Here is a 22,464-nt window from a genome sequence, read left to right on the forward strand (position 1 = left end):
AGAGAACATTTGGCTCTGTTTGTTCAACCTGGATCTCTCTCTCTCTCTCTCTCTCTCTCTCTCTCTCTCTCTCTCTCTCTATCAGTGATCACAGCATCACAGCACTTGGTAAATACTACAGCCCCCGTTGCTACAGATGATCAGTGATCAGACATAGATATCAACTGTATTTCCTGTACTAAATATTTAGCTTCACTGCCTTCATTCTGTAATTGGACAACTAAAGCGCCGTGTTGTTTTATTACCGGGTTTGTTTTGCAGTTATGGTGTTTAACAGGTTAAACGCTGTAGCCGATGCTCACTAATGATTATTATGACTCGTGCTATTGGTTCAAATTATCTGTGGGTGTGGATTAATGGTGATTCAGTGGAGCAAGAGAATTTCTGTCATATTCATATCTCTAGCTGTGCTAGGGGACGGGGATTTAGGTAAAACACCTCAATTCATTACCCAGTTCCCAAATCCTTGTTTTTGAGTAGTGTTAGTTTTTATGATGGTTTTATACCTCTCCAGTTTATGGGGTTTTTTTCTATTTCCCGCCGCAAATGAATTCAAGTATCAGTGCGTACAGGATTACAGAGTTTTTTGTGCTTTTTTTTGTGAAAAATCACAATCGTAGTAAATGAGATCTTTTAGCTGTACTCATGTTCGAAACACGTGACTCGAAGAGGGCTTCGGCTGTTTACCGGTTTGCGATGACGTCACATGACCAGTCTCAGGCCGAATCTGAGGAAAATCTGCGGTAATTGAGAAAAATTGCGCCGTTTCCTTGATTTTGCGTTCATTTCTGCGATTTCACAAAATCGTGAAATCCTGGAGGGACTGAAGTACGCTACGTATTTATTCAAATTGAACTCAGAAATTCAGCAGCGCTGTGGTATACAGAAAATGCACTTAATGCACTTAGAGTATAGTAAACATTCAGTGTTTCCTGGCCTGTGTGTTTCCTGTGTGTTTAGACCTCGGCTGTGATTCAGACGCAGAGAGTCCTTCCTCACTCTGCCGTACGTTTCTTACAGCTTTTCTTATTTAAACCAGATGACGATGCATTCAAGCCTGAAATTGTTTTTCGTGTAAATGTTTCTTTCCCTGCACTTTAGATTGGAGTGCAACTCATCTCGTCCAGACTCTGGGTATTGAGGACTCTGATGGCTTGGGGGAAGAAGCTGTTACACAGTCTGGCCTTGAGTACCCGAATGCTCTGGTACCATTTTCCAGACGGCAGGAGGGTGAAGATTGTGTGTGCGGGGTGTGTGAGGGGTGTGTGAGGGGTGTGTGGAGTCACCCACAATGCTGGTGGCTTTGCGGATGCAGCGTGAGGTATAAATGCCTGTAACAGAGAGGAGAGGGATCCCGATGATCATCTTAGCTGTCCTCGCTATCTCCTGCAGGGTCTTGTGGTCCGAGAGGGTGGGATTTCCAAAGCAGGCAGTGATGCAGCTGCTCAGGATGCTCTCAACAGTCCCTCTGTAGAATGTGGTTAGGATGAGGAGTTCTCCGCCAGGTAAACACCAAGGAATTTGGTACTGTTGACGATCACCACGGAGGAGCCGCCGATGTTCAGAGGAGAGTGGTCTCTCCGTGCTCTCCCGATGTCGACAAGCACCACTGATACCCTGTGATAGACCATGCTTCACTTCTGCCAATATCAAATGTAGTAACATTCTAGACGTCTCTGACAAGCAGAAGCTGATGTATAACAATCATGGACATAATTAATGTAAAATACTGTTCATTTGTATTAATTGTTATGCTTGTATTACATCTGTTCATTGTTCAAAATGCATGAATAAAGTAGGCTTTTCCCCAGATTTCTACTAGCCCTAGCTCCAATATTTACAGCAGAATGCTACTATAGAGGACTTAATTGTGGGGAAATTTCAGGTTCGTATCTGGTCCTCCGGCAGTGATATTCAACCTGCAAGTGAGGGGAGTTGCACTTTCTCTCACCCCATAAAAATGAAATCAAATGAAAGAAGTCTCAAAGCTGAAATGTACAGCTTCTGTACAGACGGTACTGTACTTACCCAGGTACCCCCGAAACAATGAAGACTGAGACCCGAACCCTTCCCGTTACAAATCGACCCTAAAAGTGGAACTGAGAGCAATCTTGAGCATTACATCTGGACTTACGCTCTAAGTCTAAGGAACAAGAATGTATAAATAATGTAGTGATGTACATGTACCTTGTAATGTGCTCTAGAGATCAGTTTTTGCTGCAAGGCGCTAGGACCATCCTTTTGCATTGCCGATACACAGAGATATACACACAAAGAACGTTTTTATGAAAATTAAAAATGGTCAAGGATTCAACTTGGCAATTATTGGACCACTTGAGATGGACTGACCCTGTTATGTTTAAACAAATCCTTGTTTTTCTACTTCCTTCTTGGTTATCTTTTTCTGTTTGTGTTGCTTTGGGTTTGTTATGTTTGTTCATTTTTCTTCTCCATGTCCTTCTACGTTTCTACCTCTGTCATTTCTGGATCTCTCATTTTAGTCGTGTAATTCTCTCTCCTGTTTTTTTTTTCCTTCATAAATCATTACTTTCTAGTTCTCCAGTCTCTTGGATGCACTGTGCTGTTGTTGTTTGTTTGTTTGTTTGTTTTTTAGGGTCTATTTTAATTCCCTAGCTTCGATTGATTTAATTCTAGTTGTATTTAAGTGTTTAATTAGAGTCTGTTTAATTTGAACTCCAGGAACATTCCCGGACGTATGATCCGAGTAACAGGGCGGGACACTCACTACATTCTGCTAATATAATCTGACAAAATTGTGTTTGTGTTCTTGTTAGTGAGCTCAGACTTCAAGGGTCGATTCCATCAGACGTGTGTGTGTGTGTGTGTGTGTGTGTGTGTGTGTTTAGAGCTGGTGAGAGCAGGAGGAAATTACTATTCTCAATTCTCCCACAGCGTTGTGTTCGCTGCTTCCTCACACTGTGATTGAAATTCTCTCAGGAAGCTGTTATCTGAAATCAGAGGGGTTTTGCTCCTAGACTTTCGTCCGTCTGCACTGCAGCAACACCACACAGGACGGGGCTGAGAGTTTGTGTCATACTGAATCCCACTGAAGCGAGGAATCTGACATAGCATTCTTATCAGGCCAGAACGATGAGCAGAATTTGTTGAAAACAGATTTAAAAGCTACAGCGGCTGATCCATTTCAGCTCAAACTTAACCGTTGTTTCTTTGTGAGCTGGTGCTGTGCACGTGGCAAGGCAAACACACGAGAAAACTGTTGCTAGGCAACTATATGGAAACAGAGCATAAGCTAGCTAGCGTGTAGCTTTACAATTAAGTCATGAAGTGAGACGGAAACATCTGGAACATCGACGTGTGCCTCAGATGTGTCTGTAAATTTTGAAGAGATTTACACTGGACTTCTGCTTAGCATCAGCTGCTAACTTCATGTCCACGGATTCAGCCACAGTGGGAATTATTAACCCTCACAATCCACAATGTTAAGTTGGATAAAATTTGTGAGAACAATGTTGCTAGGCAACTATATGGGAGCACTGTGTAAGCTAGCTAATGATTAAGACAAGTCAGCTTAGCTAACTAGCAGGTAGCTGTGAAGTCTTTAAAATGAAGTCAAAGTATATGTACAAACGACACGAAAACATCAGAAATGTCAACGTTTACCTCAGATGTGTTGGAAAATTCCTAAGAAAAGTCTCAGAAAAGCTAAAAAGATACTGTAATGACAGTTAGCATCAAGCGCTAACTTAATGTCAGTGGATTCAGGGACAGGGAATTATTAGCCTTGTGTCACAGTTCGTATCTCAATTCACAGAATGCTGTTTTGTGGAATCTGTTTTGTCTACTCGAGTCTGTTTGTTCAGCACCTGACCCCTGCCTGTTTTTTGTCTAGCGCTTTTATTAATAAAGCATTTACCTGCAGCTGCAGCCGTCTCTCCAGTGGACTTTCTGAGAAAGTTGTAGGTTGCCGGAGGCTACATTCTGCCACCGAGGACGACCCCAAGCAGTGGAGCCTGGAGATTGCTGAGAACGGTGCCGCTTGAAGTACCTGGAAATGGTTTTGGACCTCAATTCCACATGGACGTTCTCACTGTGGTTGCTGTGGTTACGGTTGCTGCGATGGCCTTGGGACTGCAATCACCACATACAGTTTTACACTCAGGTCTCCTTTAGTGAACAGTGGACTAGTTCAACAAACAGACTTCATATAAAAACCATAATGAACTTTCTTTTACTTTCACACTATCCGTCGTTATCCGGATGAGGACGGGTTCCCTTCTGAGTCCGGTTCCTCTCAAGGTTTCTCCCTCATATCATCTCAGGGAGTTTTTCCTCACCACCGGCTCACTCAATAGGGATAAATTCACACATCCTGTGTGTATATGTTTCTGTAAAGCTGCTTTGAGACAATGTCCATTGTTAAAAGTGCTACACAAATAAAACTGAATTGAATTGAATTGAATTGAATTGAATTGAATAGGTCGCTTATAAGGAAACTTTTTCCCAGAGGCTAATGTTAAAGCATTTAAACTATGAAACGGGTTACCACTGAATTTTTCTGATCTTTCTGTAGCGTGATTTTTTTTTTAAAGTCAAAACGTTACATCAGGAATTACGCAGTGAAAGTTCCTCATATTCAGAGTCAGATTATGCATCTGCTTAAATAAAACTTCTAATCTCCGTACTCAGATTATTCAAATCACCTGCATGTAGTTTACATGTCTGTGAGGTTGCCAGATTGTTCTTGAGTAGAATAATCCCAAATCTAGTATCAACAGTATCTAGACCTTAAATGTGTATAACATGGACGCACCAGAAAACGACCAACATCAGCTGGAGGAACAGAAAGTCCTTCTCATATGCACTTCTTTTCTTAAACAACAGCCTGTTCACCTTCATCTGTCATCTTCATACAGGAAAACGCATCAAAGCCTTCTGTATAATCTGGATAGGATTATCTGGATTAGATGATGATGACGTGCCTGGTATTTCATCTCGCAGAAAACAAGACAGCATTTTTAACATCCGTTTTGTTCCAGTTTAATGACTTTATTCATCAGCTTGATGGTAAAAGACACAACACTGATATTTACAGACGATCACTGTAACAGAACGGCTTCGGTGACCGAACGATGGCGTTTGATGTTATTATGATCAACACGGGTTCTGCCCCAAATGCCGGCGTCAACATCAGCCTGTTCTTACTAGAACACGATTCCATATTGCAATAAGTTTAAATTAAACAACCACATAAAAGACTCAAAAAACTCTTCAGCACATTGTTAGCAAACCTGGATATTGTGATGCATACTGTGTATTGTCGAAATATCTTCAAGTATCATGATGTCATTATTTTTGTATCATATCATCTTGTCACCTTTAACAATGAGAAATGGCTGCGCACTTGCAATACATTCAGATGATGGCATGATGACAAAAAGCCTACTTTTTCTACTCGCTAATCACTTGCTAATTACTACCAGGCTGTTAGCTAGCTAATAAATAGGCTACAGTAACTTAGAGAACCAGCATATTGGTGATATATATATATATATATAGTCAGTCCGTACAGGAATTTGCGAGTCTATGTTGTGCTTTTTTGCAGAAAACCACTTGAATTGTCTTTCGCAGTGATGTTTGTTGGTAAATGAGTCCTTCTAGCTGTACTCATGTTCGACGCACGAATCGAAGAGGGTATTAGCTGAATGCGTGATGTGATGACGTCACATGACACGTCTTGGCACAAATCTGTGGAAAATCTGTTCATTGTTCATTTGAATATTGCGGAGTTTGCTTGATTTCGCGTTCATTTCTGCGACCGTAAAATCGTGAAATCCTGCTGTTTTATACAAGCTGTCGCACCGATTAGCTAGGCGCTACACGGTTGTGTGAAGTTGTTATATACCTCTCCTGACACAGCCATGATCTTTCCCTGAAATAGTGTTGCGTTAAATGGCCATTTTACAGCACAGTTAATAATCAGACAGTCTCACCAAGGTACATTCATACATAAGTCCAGATTTTCTTTGTAATAAAATAGAAAGGAGTTACAGCATGCACTTAGCCTCACTGGACAAGTCGAGAAAATTCTCCTGTGCAAAACACTCCTGAAGACGTAGGCGGTGTAGGAGTCGGAATATGTGTGCCTTTAAATTGCAATTTAGATTCACCGAAGGCCCTTGATATGAATATTGGATTTTAAGCATGTCGAAACATGAATATGAAACGCACTCACCTCCTACAGCTGCTGAAGTTCTTCTGAATTTTTCTGTCTCTCAAAATTCCTCAAGAAACTTTGAGCACTAGCAGTTTTCTGAGCTTTTCGGACTTTGTTAGTGAAGAGCCCTGCAGTCCCTCGTGGGCATTTATTAATATTTTAAAAGCTGGAACAGATTTCCAGGCAGTTCCACAAGCATTAAAAAAAAAACTTTACCAAGGTCATTTCAGTGAAAACAGGTGTAGGTGGCATGACATGACATGAGAGCTTTCTTCATTTCGCTTTTTCAGGGACACTAACGTGTGCTTCACTGATGGATTCAATTCGATCACTGATTTCATTCTGACTCTCCTGTCAGAGAGGAACGTGATAACACTACATGGTTTTAATAATAATAATAATAATAATAAAAACATCTATTAATGTGTTGAGAGGCCAACTTTGGATTCGTTCATTCCTGTGAATCGAGTTGCCCGAATCACTTAAAAGAATCGTTAAGAAAGAGTGATTCATTCCCAAACGACCCATCAAACACTGAGGCCATCCTCCAATCTGTATATTTACAGTCACGAGTGTAGAATCCTGGTCAAAATCAAGTACAATTCATTCCCATAAACAAAATTACAAGTGCTTGGACCCCCCAAAAAACAAAACAAACCCTGCATATGTGCTTAATAACTAAATGAAAATATCCAGTGTATTTGATAACATTCGTTTTTCCTGTGTTTTTTTTTTTTTAAAACATTCGTTTTTGTTTACATGAGCTAGGTAATAGTTAGCAAGCTAGAATGCTTGCTAGCTACATCGGTCACATACATTGAGCATACATTGTTGGAACATACGAGCTAGCATATTGGAACATAATTATTATATTATATTGTAACATAATTTGAACACAGTATATCATTCTCTGGATGACGTTCTCTGAAAAACGTTCACATGCAGGTATGATCACCGACAGAACACGTGGGATTGCTGGAGTTTTCTGCATGGTGTATTAACATGTTTTTTTCCTTCACGTAACAGTATGACGAGTGAGGTGTATAACTTGTCCGACGGCTAGCTAAAACAAACTTAAACGACGCACACACGATACACGGATTTGTGGATTCAATTAGACCATCGTAGGACATTCCTCAGGCTGTAGCAGCAGATGATCTCCTTGAGCGTCTTGCGCATCTCCTGGCTCCTGAAGGCGTAGATGAGCGGGTCGATGACGGAGTTGCACATGATCAGGATGAGGTACATGTTGAAGTGGGACATGAAACACATGCAGTACAGGTTCCTCGGGCAGGAGATCATGAGGATGAGGTGGAGGAAGAAGGGCGCCCAGCACACGATGAAGATCCCCAGCAGGATGGTGAGCGTGACGGCCGCTTTCATGTTAGTCCTCTGGTGGATGGAGTTGTATCCGGGCAGGGCGGCGATGCGCTTGACGTGCGAGCGGGCCAACATGAACATGTGGGTGTACAGTGAGGCCATGAGCGCCAGCATGATGAAGAACATGGACACCAGGCACACGATGACAAGCGTGCTGTCGGAGTAGATGATGAAGACGATGCCACATCCTGTGCAAAAGGTCCAAATCCCGGTGATGATGAGCGATGCACGCTTCACGGTCATGATGTTGTGGTAGCGCAGCGCGTAAAAAGTGGTGACGTAGCGATCCACGGCGATGGCCAGGAGGCTGCACATGGACGCCACCACAGAGATGCAGATCATGGAGTCGAAGACGTTGTCTATTTGTCTAATGATGTGATCTTCTGCCACCAGCTGTTGATTGCTGAGCAGGTAGATGACGATGGTCTCCCACGCGTTCGACACGCTCACCAACATGTCCGCCACTGCCAGACTACACACGAAGAAGTACATGGGCGAGTGCAGGTTCTTGTTCTTCACTATGGCGCAGATGACCAGGATGTTCTCCAACAAGCTGATGATGCCGAGAATGAGGAAGACCTCAGGGGTGATGTTGAGCTGCTCACAGACTTTGGATTTCGTCCGAGATGGTGGCGCGTCTGTGCCGTTCAGGGAGTAGACCTCTTGGCTGGAATTAACCATAAAGCTCCAGACAGAGGGGCTGACAGTGGTGGTCTTGGAGAAGTTCATCTTGGTGAAGCGATTTGGTGTAAAGTTTCTGGAGCTTTCTGCGAGTCAGTGGCTTGGTGTACGTGGCATCATTACTCTGAGAACGAGATGAGATGGTATAATTAGGCAAATCACCTCAAATACAAATGATGTCTAATACACCTTTAGAAGGGAAGTTTACATCTTGTGGGTTCTTTGGTTTGTCCCTTGAAGAACAGTTCTGTATGGTGGTTATTATCTGAGAAGCTCTTAGTTGTGTTAATGGTCCCAGTTTACTTACCGTCACTTCCTGTCTACAGCTATGTAAGGAATGAAACCTTCAGAGTGACCCCGAAGAGGACTAGTTACCTATAACAGCACATCCCCAAGTGCTTTATTCCTCTGATACCACAAATGTCAGAAAACCTAAAGTGACAGCTTTACCTCTGACTGTTACAAAGCTCTGACACTGGAGACTCCTTCCATAAATCTCCTTACACAGTTTTTAATAGATCACTGAGTTTTTAATCCATCCCGGAGCCTCTGCTGTACGAGTCCCTGTGAACGAGCCGTTATTATAGAAGCGATCAGAACGAGCGTGTTAATATAAACCTGTGATTTGCAGCTGCGCTACTCTTATAGGAAATGAATCAACACCTTCTGCGATGTCATGTAAGAAGAATGTGACGTATCATTTCTCCATCGATCCTTTTCGTAACCCGATATCTCGATCAGAATGTGGTTTATTTCCCATGAGTTGCATAATTCCTGTGCTTCCAACATTTCTGAAAGAGCTTTAGGCTGTTCTATGATGTTCTGTCTCGTGTATGGTCATACGTTAGTCATGTTCTCAAGCGAAGGCTTCAGCGAGAGACGCGCATGAGTGCCGAGAATTCAACACTGTGCTCTGACCCAGTTTTTTCACGCTTATAAAAGAAGCTTTGTAAGATCTGCCTAACAGTGCTTACCGGCCTTTTCTCAAAAGGAATAATTCATCAGGACGGTGGCGGCGCCGACATGTACTCAGGGCTTCTTCCATGGACAAGTTCCTCTCTTCAGATCTCAATGGCTTGATGGATTAGTTACCATGAAGCTGGTCAGAATTCCAGGCAATGAATGGAGACGTGTTTCAGAAAGAAACGTCGGGCCAGAAACACTCTTTTGCTCTACATGCGGCTGTTATATGAGAGCGTTGGAGTTCTGGATTGTGATTGGTCAGAAGGTGTTGATTCATTTTCCTTAACAGCAGCTCTGACAGCGTGGAGAAGCAGGAGGTGTCAATAAATAGAAAATAGAAGCAATGTTGCAGGTTAATTTTTTATCACAGTTCGGAATCAGATGTTTAGGTATAATGAACCAAAGGCGTGTCATGGTTATTATGTCCTTGTTATTTCTGCTCATTAGCTGGAAGCACAGGGACAATTAATAAACACGACCTTCAGGTTTATTTACAGATGTTTAGAGTCAACACTACGCTCTGTTTCATTGCGCAATCAGCCGAATGTTACACCTGTACACCGCCTCGCTCACAGCAGTTAATCACAGTTCAACCTGACGTACGCTTACGCTCGTAAGAGTCAGAATAGGTGTTTGGGGTTTTTTTTAGGATAATGTGGGGTTGGTGTTTTAGGGGTTAGTTAGGTGTTCACGGAAGAGGTGGGTCTTTAGCTGTTTTTTGAAGAGAGTGACAGATTCTGTGGTCTGGATTGAGACTGGAAGTTCATTCCGCCGCTGAGGGACGGTTAGTGTGAAGGTTCTAGAAAGGGACCTCGAGCCAGACTGTATGAAAAAGGAAAAAAATGAACGACTGGTACATTTTGCAGTGTTTGGGACACGATGGCTGCTGTGACGTTTTCTCTCGATTGCTCTCGCTGAGTTTTCCAACACTGAGTAATAACGCAGAGAGAAACAGACCAGATGAACTGATTCATATCTGGCCAGTTTTTTTAAAAATTTTTATCACGCTCACATTCTGTCGCTATTAAAATTTAATTCACTTCAAAGACGACAGGATTTCTATGGAAATAGAGAGCTTGATCGCATGTAAGAAGAAGAACAAAGACTTCTAATGTGCTGCAGATCCCCTTCAAACAGACATCGTGTTATATTTAAAAATGATAACAGACAAATATTTGAAGCAGAGTGGCTTTATGGCCCTCATGTTATTATTTAACCTGGACATGTTCAGCACTACAGTGTTTCTTTTAAAGAATAATCTGCCCTTCATTTCTAAAGATTTCAGTTATAGGTTTGTCCCGGTGGCTTAGTGGTTATCATGTTTGCCTCGCACCTCCGGGGTCGGGGATTCGATTCCCACCTCCGCCCTGAGTGCGCGGAGTTTGCCTGTTCTCCCAGTGCTTCGGGCGTTTCCTCCCTCATTCTGAAAACATGCGTTGTAAGCTGATCGCCTTTTCCAAATTGTCCATAGTGTCTGTGCAATTGTGCCCTTGAGTGGGTTGGCACCCTATCCAGGGTGTCCCCTGCCTTGTACCCCGAGTCCCCTGGAATTGGCCCCAGGCTCCCGGTGACCCTGTGTAGGATAAGCGGTATGGAAAACAGGTGAATGGATGGATGGAAGATTACAGTTATGTTCGACTATAAGACTTTATTTAACTATTAAGTTAAACCACACCGCATGATTCAAGATCCACGAAGTTCACACCCTGCTGTGTTTCTTCCTGACGAAAACATTTCTAATATCGCCTCATTTCACGTTCAGTCATAAATGTACCTGCTCAGGTTTAACCCTTTCTCACAGCACATCGGCGTCTCATACCGCCTGCAGAATGGGAATCGACTGAGCACACATTTTCAGTCAGTCTGGATGAATTAATTATATCATCACTATCATCAAGTCTGTTATAAGAGTAGTCAGGACACTGTTGGGTTTCTGTGTGTGGAGTATCTTGACTCATGTTTAGCTGCTGGTGAGCAGGGCGATGGGAAAGGGGCGGGGTAGTAAAATACCGTATACCACTGCCACGATAAAACGATCACAAATAAATTCAATGCTGAACACGGGCACGCCCAAAAAACCGTACAAAGAATTTGAGGTTTTATCTAATCAATTGCATAGGTTTTTAAAAGTAAACATTTATTTTGAAATTGATGCAGGCTACACGTTCCAAAAAAGTTGGGACGGGGGGAAATTTAGTACTAATAGCGATGTAGAAGTTGAAATAAGAAGGTGAGGTGAAACAGGTGAGGCGATCGTCTGATCATAATATATAAGGAGCCTCTAAAAAAGGTCTAATCCTTCAAGAGCAAGGACGGGCCGAGGCTCGCTGATCTGCCAATAGAATCCAACACTTTCAAAAATAAATTAAATCCAAAAGTTTTCACATCAAATAAAGTGTTAATAACGCGTGTTCAGTGTAGTACAGCGTGAACTGAATTTTCAAAAGAATTTTCCATGCTGTCCCAACTTTTTTGGAATTAGGGGTTGTACATGGACAGAGAAGATAATAAATAAATACACAGTTTCTGAGCTGTAATGAGATATTCTGAACATGTTTTTCAGCCCGTAGGAGCAGGTGATCTGTCTGGGGTCGTACATCTGATGGCTGTGTCCTGAATGCTAAAAACTGAATGTCTCGCTTTATTCCTTTCAGTGTGGACAGGGAGGACGCTGTGGGTGCTGTTCTGGACACTGTGGGTGCTGTTCTGGACGCTGTGGGTGATGTCCTGGACACTGTGGGTGATGTCCTGGACACTGTCCTGCTTTAACACACTCTTCCTCTTCTCAACACAAAGAAACATTTTAAGAAACACGGCGGTGTGGAATAAAAATTCTACACACTCTTTCTCCGAGAGCAGAGATGAAAATAGAAAGCAACTTGTAGGATTCGTCAGGGACGAGAGACAAGCATCTCTGTGTGTGTGTGTGTGTGTGTGTGTGTGTGTGTGTGTGTGTGTGTGTGTGTAAGCATCAGCTTATACAGTTTGATAGCAGGCCTAAGGTCCTCAGCCCTTTACTCCCACTTCTCTATTCTTGCCAGTTTCTCTCTCTCTCTCTCTCCATGTCTCTCAGTCTGTCTCTCTCTCTGTCTCTCAATCTGTCTCTTTCTCTCTCTTTCTGTCTCTCAATCTGTCTCTCTCTCTCTCTTTCTAATTCAATCTCTCCATCAGACAGGAATACCTAAATAAGAAAGTTCTCAGCTGTCTGCCCAGCACTGGTTTTAACTAATCAGTGTGTGTGTGTGTGTGTGTGTGTGTGTGTGTGTGTGTGTGTGTGTGTGTGTGTGTGTGTGTGTGCACATCTGCTTAGCAGCCTCCACATCCCTCTGGTAGCTAGCTCATCCTCCCATCATTTTTCCCGCAGTGCATATGCAGTTTAGGAGGAAATAGTTAGTAAGGGGTCGCAGCGGACCAGGGACACCGTGTGAAAATAAATGAATACTTCAGTTCCCTCATAGGGGAGATATTCTCCTAAAAAGTCTTAGATTTTCGTTGTATTACAGTAACAAATTCTTGCTCTGTAATATTTTATGTTTTATCACCGTTTCCACGTCCCTGCATGTTGCTGATTCGTAAATAATAATAATAATAATAATAATAATAATAATAATAATTTCTAATAAAAAATCTCATCTGAAATCTGTGCAACTTAGTTTATTAGTAAAACTAGTAAAAAAAAAATTACTCGTACCAGAACGCATCCTCGGTTGATGTCACGTGAGCTGGTAGTGCAACACTCCATATTTAGCAAGTGGACGTGAACGTGTAAAAACGCTCTGTAAAATACAACTATACAGCGACCCTTAACTTTTTGTATAATAATTCCCCCTTATTTCTAAGAAGGGTGTTGCTGAATACGCACACACACACACACACACACACACACACACACACACACACACACACACACATATATATATACAGTTGTGTTCGGAAGTTTACATACACTCATCATGGACATGAATGTCATGGCAGTATTGGGCTTTCAGTAATTTCTTTGAAGTTTTCTTATTTTGGGGCAGAATGATTCTACAACATACATCTTTAATCAAATAAAAAAACAAGAATTTGGTTCACACGTTTTAATTCCTTTGGGGGTTTTTTGTAATCAACACAAGGTCAAAAATATACATAAAAACACTTCGATGATTCATTCAGCGGTGCTGAAAGTTCCAAAATGTCCTTTAATTTGCCAAGACCAAGGCATCTTCATTTCCTGTTAGTGATCATGATTGGCTACAGCTGGCAGCTTCTCTGTGCCAATATAAAAAGGGTTTGTTTGACTCATTGGATTCACCGACACACTGCACTATGGGAAAGTCCAAGGAGCACAGTGCAGATCTGAAAAAGAGGATGGTGGATTTACACGAGTCAGGAAAGTCTCATGGAGTCATTTCTAAACAACTGCAGATTCCAAGATCATCAGTTCATACAATTGTTCGTAAGTACACGTTATTGTGAAGTGTGGACACTTTCCCGAGGTCTGGCAGAAGACCCAAACTGTCACCCTCAGCTGAGAGGAAAGTGGTTCGGACGGTCAGGAAAACCCAGGAACCGCCAAGGCACAGGCCTGTCATGAACTGGAAGCTGCTGGAACATCAGTGTCACTGTCTACAGTCAAGCGAGTTTTACATCGCCGTGGACTGAAATACTTCCGTCCAAGAGAGAATCCCCCGCTCCAAAATCGACACCTTCAAGCCTGTGTAAAGTTTGTGGCTGACCATATGAAGAAAGAAAAAGCCTTCTGGAGGAAAGTTTTATGGTCAGATGAGACAAAGATTGAGTTGTTTGGCCACGATGACCAGAGGTTTGTTTGGAGGAGTAAAGAACACTGTAGCACTGTTAAGAGGTAGGAGGTAGTATTATGCTCTGGGGCTGTTTTGCGGACAGTGGAACTGGTGCACTGCACAAAGTGGATGGAATAATGAAGAAGGAGGTCTACCTTAGAATTATTCAGCATAATCTCAAACCCTCAGCCAGACGGTTGAAACTTGGACACAACTGGGTGTTCCAACAGGACAGTGACTCCAAACACACCTCACAGCTGGTTGTGGAATGGATAAAGCAGGCTAACATTAAGCTTTTGGAATTACCTTCCCAAAGTCCTGATCTCAACCCCGTTGAAAATTAGTGGACTGCGCTTAAAAGCCGAGTCAGGGCCAGAAAACCAACAAATGTCACTGAACTTTACCAATTCTGCCAAGAAGAGCGGTCAAATATCCAACCAGAATGCTTCCAGAAGCTGCTGGATGGCTTCCAAAAGCGTCTGCTCCAGGTGAAACTTACTAAGGGACATTCAACTAAATATTAGGTGTGCTGTGTGTATATTTTTGACCCTGTGTGTATATTTTTGACCTTGTGTTGATTACAGAAAACCCCAAATAAATTCAAACTAGAACCAAATTCTTGTTGTTTTTTGTTTTTTATTAAAGATGTATGATGTACAATCATTCTGGAGAATACGTAATTATGGGATAAAAACTCCCGGTGCAACGTTTGACTCAGATCTGACATTTTTAAATCACACACTGATGATAATAACAAGACGATAACTCACAATGCAAAACGCTGAGAAGATGATTCACACATTCATCCAGCTTTCTCGTTTCACGGAGCATCAAAATCAATAAAGCACGATGAATCTCCTTCTACTCGTCTTCTTTCAGGTCTAAAAATCTGACGTGTTCCAAATCAAGGTTTGATATCGAACGCTGACTAAAATCTAATGAAGGTTATGTGACGAGTTATTCTTCAAGTTAAATAAACAGCGTTTTTAAAAAAAAAAAAAAAAAAAACATCCTGCAACAATATGAATGAAATTAATACAACTGGACAAAAAACGTGATAAAATAGACTGATTAGTGTAAATTACAAAGCACGTTTATGGTACAGCTGATTTACATTTAGCCACGCCCACCAAACTCCATAAAAGGCAAAGCTCACAGAGAGCTGAAAACGTCAAAACGAACACTAAATGGTGAAAGAGTCTGCGAGCGTTCCTCATTTTAATAGGGTGCCTTTACTTTCGTCTTAATTTGAACGGCTAGTCTTGTTTGTCTTAATTGTCTTAATTGGAATCACGGATTTTCACGAACACCACATTCCTCGTGTAAGCCCCTTGTATCCAGTTTGATCAACATTCCCAGTGTTTCCAGATGTGGAGAACAGAGGGTTAGGAATCTCACATCATCCCGAGCAGCTCAGTGAAGGTCCATCAGCGCGTCAGTGTCCGGCGTCTCGTCTCGCGTCTCGCGGCCGCTGAATTTCTCCGCCTTGGCTCGGTTTTTCATCTCCGTGTCAGTTTGGCGAACTCCCAGAAAGGTCACACTTGCAGTGTTGTGAGTCAGACGAAGAACTTAAATGTGAAACTCATTAGATTTTGTTTTTCTTTCAGACAATATTCTTACACCAACGGCCTGAAAAATCCCCTGAGCTTAAATTAGCTCTGAATTCTGCGTGGAAAATGTAAATGAGTGAAACAATGAATGAGTTTTTCTTTTTCTTGTTTAAAATGACTTTTCTAACCAACACAGACTTCAGAGTAAACAGCAGCTCGGACAGTAGCGCAGCTGCAACCCATACGGTGAAGTTTTCTGCAAGGAGATGTTTCAGTAACACTTATGGAAGGAGTCTCCAGTCCCAGCGCTTTGTAACAGTCTGTAATCTGAAGTTTTTCCGACGTCTTCGAAACGTTTTAATCCATTCATGCGGAACATCCGCGGTACGAGTCCCTACGGATGAGCTGTTACTATAGAAACGATAAGATATTAGATGGAGCGGATTAATTATGAATAAACCTGTGAGTTGCAGCTGCGCTCTGGTCCGAGCTGCTGTCATGGCAAATGAATCAACAAGCTTCTGACCAATCATAATCCAGAACTCAACACCGTCGTGTTATAAATGCAGTTTATGTTGAAAGGCTTCTTCATAAAAACTTCTCCACATGACTCATAAAAGCGAGTGCGCGACATGGAAATAAGAGATTTCATGAAAACAAAGGCTTCTGTGCTGAGCTGGATCCCGTGGGTCCTGACCCAGTTCTACTGTTGTGACATATTATTTCATTGTTTTTTTTTTAATGAATGAGAAGGAAAAGCGAATGAGAAAAGTCTTTTTTTTGTCGTTTTTTTTAATTCTTTAGTTAAAAGGGCTTGGTGAAGTCTGAAGCCGAGGCCAAGTTCAAAGTAGCGGGATCAAATTAACGGCCGCCCACACGGGGGCTTCGGCACGGCGTGTAGCGGTGAGTCAGACGCGTCCAGTTGAACACGTGGTCTGAAGATAAACCCACACAGTAAAGGACAGTCGCTCACAGCGGACTGCTTTTCCTTCTGAAGCGCAGGTTTTTTCTCAAGGTCTTGGTGACTCATGTCTGCGTTTCCCTCAGTGGGCTTCTTGTTAGCTCTTGTTGCTCTTGTTCAACATTAAAGTGTCCGTTTCTGCTCCTCATTAGCCACATCACACAGAGACTGCTCAGGACGTTTGCTTTCACAAACTGGCTTAGGCTGAGGCAAGAAAATCCCTAAATGTTCATTTAAGCTGCTTTCACACTTTCCCTTTATTCAGAAAAATTAAACTTTCATATTGTAACCATGACAACACTCTTACTAGTCAGACTTAGTATCCATGTTGCCCAGTTTTTTTGTTGCTAGATTTTGTTGCTGACAACCAATCACTGATCACCACTGCTTCCCAACTAATCACTGATCACCACTGTTTCCCAACTAATCACTGATCACCACTGCTTCCCAACAACTAATCACTGATCACCACTGCTTCCCAACAACTAATCACTGATCACCACTGTTTCCCAACAACTAATCACTGATCACCACTGTTTCCCAACAACTAATCACTGATCACCACTGTTTCCCAACCAATCACTGATCACCACTGCTTCCCAACAACTAATCACTGATCACATTGTGTCTAACAACTAATCACTGATCACCACTGTTTCCCAACAACCAATCACTGATCACCACTGTTTCCCAACAACCAATCACTGATCACCACTGTTTCCCAACAACCAATCACTGATCACCACTGTTTCCCAACAACCAATCACTGATCACATTGTGTCTAACAACCAATCACTGATCACGGTGTTTCCCAACAACTAATCACTAGTCTCTCCCCTGTTTCCCAACAACCAATCACTGATCACCACTTTTTCTGACAACCAATCACTGAACACCACTATTTCCCAATAACCAATCACTGATTACATTGTGTCTAATAACCAATCACTGATCAGCACTGTTTCCCAACAACCAATCACTGATCAGCACTGTTTCTGACGACCAATCACTGATCACAGTGTTTCCCAACAACTAATCACTAGTCTCTATTTTTCCTAATAACCAATCAACTCTATTCTATTCTATGTAAATTCAGAAATCTTCATTTTTTGCACTTTTTTGAGCAACACTGGATCTGGAGAACTGTAGGATTGCAGGACAGACACTAACGCCTGCTCAAACTCGGGCTGCAACTAATGATTATTTTCCTAATTGATTAATTGGATGATTGTTTTTCGATTAATTGTTGAATCCGATTTTTTTAAATCCCAAATTTTCAATACCATTAAACATGTTTTTTATGTTCTATTGTGAATAACATACGGGTTTATCGTTTTTTATTTACATTTTACATTTTATTTACATTTTCCACCGTTTTTGGAATTGGGGATTTGTAATCTTTTAAGCAACTCCCACCAGTTTCCCCATCCACTTGCACACAGCGGAGCATGTGGGATAAAAACATAAGTTTGTGCTCGTGCATCACGGTCGTGCTTCAGTGCTACACAACTCCGCTTTGTACAGTTACAGTCCTCTTCACGGCATTCAATAGAAAACGCTCCCCTGCCTTACAGGACTTGGAGGTCACACTTTTCCCGCTGTCATTTGACGATCACGCCGCCGTCTGATGGTGACCGAGGTCATCTTGGGTATAAAGGGTAAGGTCATATGGGAAACCACTCTGGTCTGTACTCTCTGCCATATTTCCATGTTTCCGGAACGGAAGTAGCGCAGTGAGTAAACGCGCCCGGTGCCGTGTGCAGACTGACTAATCAATAATAAGATTCGCTGACAACAATTTTCAGAATGGATTATTATCGATTTGATCATTTAGAGTTGTTGCTCAGAGAGTCGCTAGGTGTGTCGATGGACTCATTTTCTGAAATAAAGTGACTAACACGGCGTCACTTCTCGTGTGGGAGGAACGAGTGACATCAGCCGTGTGATTGGTGAGAGTGATGCCTACGCATGCATGACATTAGATTAGCCATGTCCACTTCTTCATGGAATGGACAGAATTTGTCTTCTCCTGTCTCACACACTCTAAACAAATCTATATTTACCTTCTTCTGTGTTTGGAAAATTACCCAGAAGGCTTAGCGCCTCACCCTGACTTTTAAAGCAGACTCTCTCTCTCTCGCTTGCTTCATCCTCTAATCCCTGTGTGTGTGTACCAGCACTGAGTGCTTTGCTGACACCCACCCACCCACACTATGTGTGTCTGATGTGTGTGTGTGTGTGTGTGTGTGTGTGTGTGTGTGTGTGTGTGTGTGTGTGTGTGTGTGTGTGTGTGAGATTAATCACAGCAGCAGATGCTTTTAGACCTGCGAGGATGTCGGCTTGTCACTGAATTAAAAGCAGATTTTATTAAATTATTGACACTTCAATCCCTCCATCACCGCTTTCAATCCCTCCATCACCGCTTTCAATCCCTCCATCACCGCTTTCAATCCCTCCATCACCGCTTATCATCACTCTCAATTTCTCTTTTTTTATCTATTTATTTCTTTGATTTCTTCTTTCTCTTTTACCCATACATTAGTTTATTACCTTCTCAATCACCTTCTTTCTTTTTTATTCCACACACACGTTTTATTTATTTCATATTTCTCCGTCACACAAAATCGCAAACCGTCCATCTCTCCTTCTTTCTTTCTTTCCTTCCTATTTTATTTTATCTGTCACTTTTTTTTACTTTTCTTTCTTCCTTTCTTTCTCTCTAACACTCAAACCGAATTTTTTTTTTTGTCTTTTTGCTCAGCGCTCCAACTTTCCTTATAGTCTCTCTCTCTCTCTCTCTCTCTCTCTCTCTCTCTCTCTCTGTCTCTCTCTCTCTGTCTCTCTCTCTCTGTGTCTCTCTCTCTCTCTGTCTCTGTCTCTCTCTCTCTCTGTGTGTCTCTCTGTCTCTCTCTCTCTGTCTCTCTGTCTCTCTCTCTGTGTCTCTCTCTCTCTCTATCTAAACGTTTTCTCTTACAAATATCTTTCTAAGAATGAAGAGCAGTTAGCGGACGCTTTGTTTTGTTCAGTAAACCAGTAAATTCTAACGATCTCCTTCATTCATTTACCCGTGTAGGGATCCTGAACATAGTTATTAGCCCGATATCAGCCTGGAGTCGGATTTCCTTTCAGATTAAACGATTTATTTTATGTTACAAATGTGTGTGGTGGTGATTTAAATAGCAATTTTATTCCTAAAATTAATCAGATGAATTCCCAACACGACTGAAACGACTGAATGAAACGCATCGAAGCGTATTCTGAAACAACTTCATTTCGTTTACTTATACTGAACATGGAATCCCCCCCCCCCCCCCCCCCCACACCACTCATAAAGCATTAGTCACTGTAGATAAACAACATTAACTAGCGGTTAGCAGCATTGTGTAGACTTGTTTATATCTACTCAGGGAAATCAACTGAACGCTAATGAATGCTAGCTAAACCAGCTAAAAATGATTCTGTTATACCTAACGCCACTTAGCAGTGTTCCATTCATGAATTTTATTCCTGTTTACTCAGTAAATTCACACAATATGTTACTAGCGACCGGCTACACTTATTTTTATTTACTTATACTGAACATAAAGGGTTTATTATTGTATTTTATTTTTTCGTTCTCAGCTTATCCAGTTAGCCAGAAGAGTAGAGTGTTGCTAGTTGCTAGTCAAAAAATGTGCAAAACTGCTGATATTTAGTCTGTAAAATGAATTATTAACATGAATGAAATGAATGAATAAAACATTGCCAACACTTTTGTAAACACTTTTGTAAACACTTTTGGAAACACTGAAGGAAACACTGAAGGAAACACTGCTAACGAGCTAAACATGTTGACTCTGTTGTTATGGAGATCAACACCGGAAGAACAGTGTACATGTTAAGTAAATTCAACAGAAACCCCAGTTGGAGATGTATAGTAATATGACTGGAGGTTTTAAGGAGTCTTAAAGTATGCTGTTCTTTAATGATAATGAATCCTCTCATGGTCCATGGTGTGAAATGTTCTAAGTGAAAGATTTCATATTTATTAGCTTGGACATGACACAGAAAAGCTGTCATTATAACGCGCGAAGCCACGCAGTGCTCTACTACTCCGGTGCGCACTGTTTCTACATCCTCTCTAGTACGTTAGTATGCGGCTTAGAGGGTTGCCAAGGCGACGCGTCGCACGCGAGCGTTACCTGCGTTCTATTTCAGCACACTGTTTAGTAGGGAAGTATGCAGAAGCATTCAACTCTCTCACTCACCTGAACTGCAGCGCGTTCCCAAAGTGCAGGGGTTTGTTTTATTGTATTTTATTTTATTTATTTGCTTTTTCCAAAAAAAAAAAAAACAGAAACAAACAAACAAAAAGATCTTCCAGAGGTTTGTGCACGACTGGAACCTGAGTATGAGATCTCAGACTGGAGATGGGTTACATTTATAGATTCAGGAGAGGAGCGAGAAGGGAGAGAGAGCTCCACCTCCCACACACGCGCGCGCGCGCGCGCGCACACACACACACACACACACAAATTCATTCATCCATTCATTCATTCACCTCCTACAGGTCTCATTAGGGCACATAGAACTCCTGGTGGTGTGTTTATATGTGTGTGTGTGTGTGTGTGTGTGTGTGTGTGTGTGTGTGTGTGTGTGTGTGTGTGTGTGTGTGTGGTAATGTTACAAAATATGAGGTTTGAATTTTTTTTGGAAGATATTATGAACGGGGTACAGTGGTTTAGTGGTCAGCACATTTGCCTTGCACCTCTGGGGTTAGGGGGTTCGAATCCCACCTCCACCCCCTGTGCACGAAGTTTGCATGTTCTCCCCCTGCTTCAGAGGTTTCCTCTGGGTACTGGTTTCCTCCTCCAGTCCAAAAAATCATTGGCGTTTCAAAATTGTGCAGTTGTGCCCTGAGATGTATTGGCACCTTGTCCAGGGCGTGCCCGAGTTCCCAGGGATGGGCTCCAGGCTCCCTCACGACGCTGTGTAGGACACGCATTATGGAAGATGGACGGATGGATGGAAAGATGGATGAATATTTTTATGCGTGTATGTTCTTTGTCTTGAATCGATCAAACCGCATTTGTCTGTTTCTTTTGATCTTAACCAGGCGAAGGAATGTCCTCCGGTGGCACTCACACAAAACCTCGTTAAACAAATTCACATATGTCCATCCTGACAGACATTAACCCTCGGGTTCTGTCGGTGGTCCGGGAGACTGCTGCTCCACTACAGAGGTCAACATAATAATCAGGCAACTCTGTGTAGACCATTGTAGGCTGGACATCATTATCCTGGAACGCATCACATCATTATTATGGATAACATATTTCATCCTGCATTATTCTACATGATCATCCTGGATATTGTGACATCATCGTCTGGGTAACATTACCTTTTATTCTGGTGACATTGCATCACTATCCTGGATAATATTACATTCTATCCTGGATATTTTGACATAATTATCCCAGATAACATACACTGGCCTCCATTAATATTGGCACCCTTGGTAAGTACGAGCAAAGAAGGCTGTGAAACATTGTCTTTATTGTTTAACCTTTTGATCTTTTTGTTAAAAAAATTCACAAAACAATCTGAAGTCACCGACATCACCACAAGCTGTTTGGAAGGGGTTCAAGAAAAAAGCCTCTACTCTCATCCAAAAACAAACTCGAGCGTCTTCAGTGTGCAGACACTACTGGAGCTTCAGATGGGATCGGGTTCTACGGTCAGATGAAACCAGAATAGAGCTTTTTGGTAATAAACACAGAGGTGGTTTTGGCACACAGAGAGGTAGCCGTGTGGAAAAGTCCCTCATGTCCACGGTTAAATATGGAGGAGGATCTTTAATGTTTTGGGGCTGTATTTCTGACAGAGGACCTGGACATTTTGTTAGGATACATGGCATCATGGAGGTCAAATATCAACAGATATTAAATGAAACCTGACTGCCTCTGC

General features: G+C 42.0%; 1 protein-coding gene across 1 annotated transcript; it reads right to left on the bottom strand.

The window, feature by feature from the left end:
- Positions 1-5,013: 5,013 nt before the first annotated feature.
- mc5ra (melanocortin 5a receptor) lies at positions 5,014-20,899 on the bottom strand. The gene is made up of 2 exons (XM_017454935.3): positions 20,766-20,899; positions 5,014-8,381 (listed from the first exon to the last, which is right to left on the bottom strand). The coding sequence occupies exon 2, from the start codon at positions 8,303-8,305 to the stop codon at positions 7,307-7,309; it is 999 nt and encodes a 332-aa protein (XP_017310424.1). The 5' UTR covers positions 8,306-8,381; positions 20,766-20,899; the 3' UTR covers positions 5,014-7,306.
- Positions 20,900-22,464: the final 1,565 nt, after the last annotated feature.

This window comes from Ictalurus punctatus, chromosome 24 (assembly GCF_001660625.3).
Source record: "Ictalurus punctatus breed USDA103 chromosome 24, Coco_2.0, whole genome shotgun sequence".
Lineage (NCBI taxonomy): Eukaryota > Metazoa > Chordata > Actinopteri > Siluriformes > Ictaluridae > Ictalurus > Ictalurus punctatus.

What these genes read in the sequence shown, in the direction of transcription:
- mc5ra (XM_017454935.3), bottom strand. Translation starts at nt 8,305, where the DNA reads ATGAACTTCTCCAAGACCACCACTGTCAGCCCCTCTGTCTGGAGCTTT.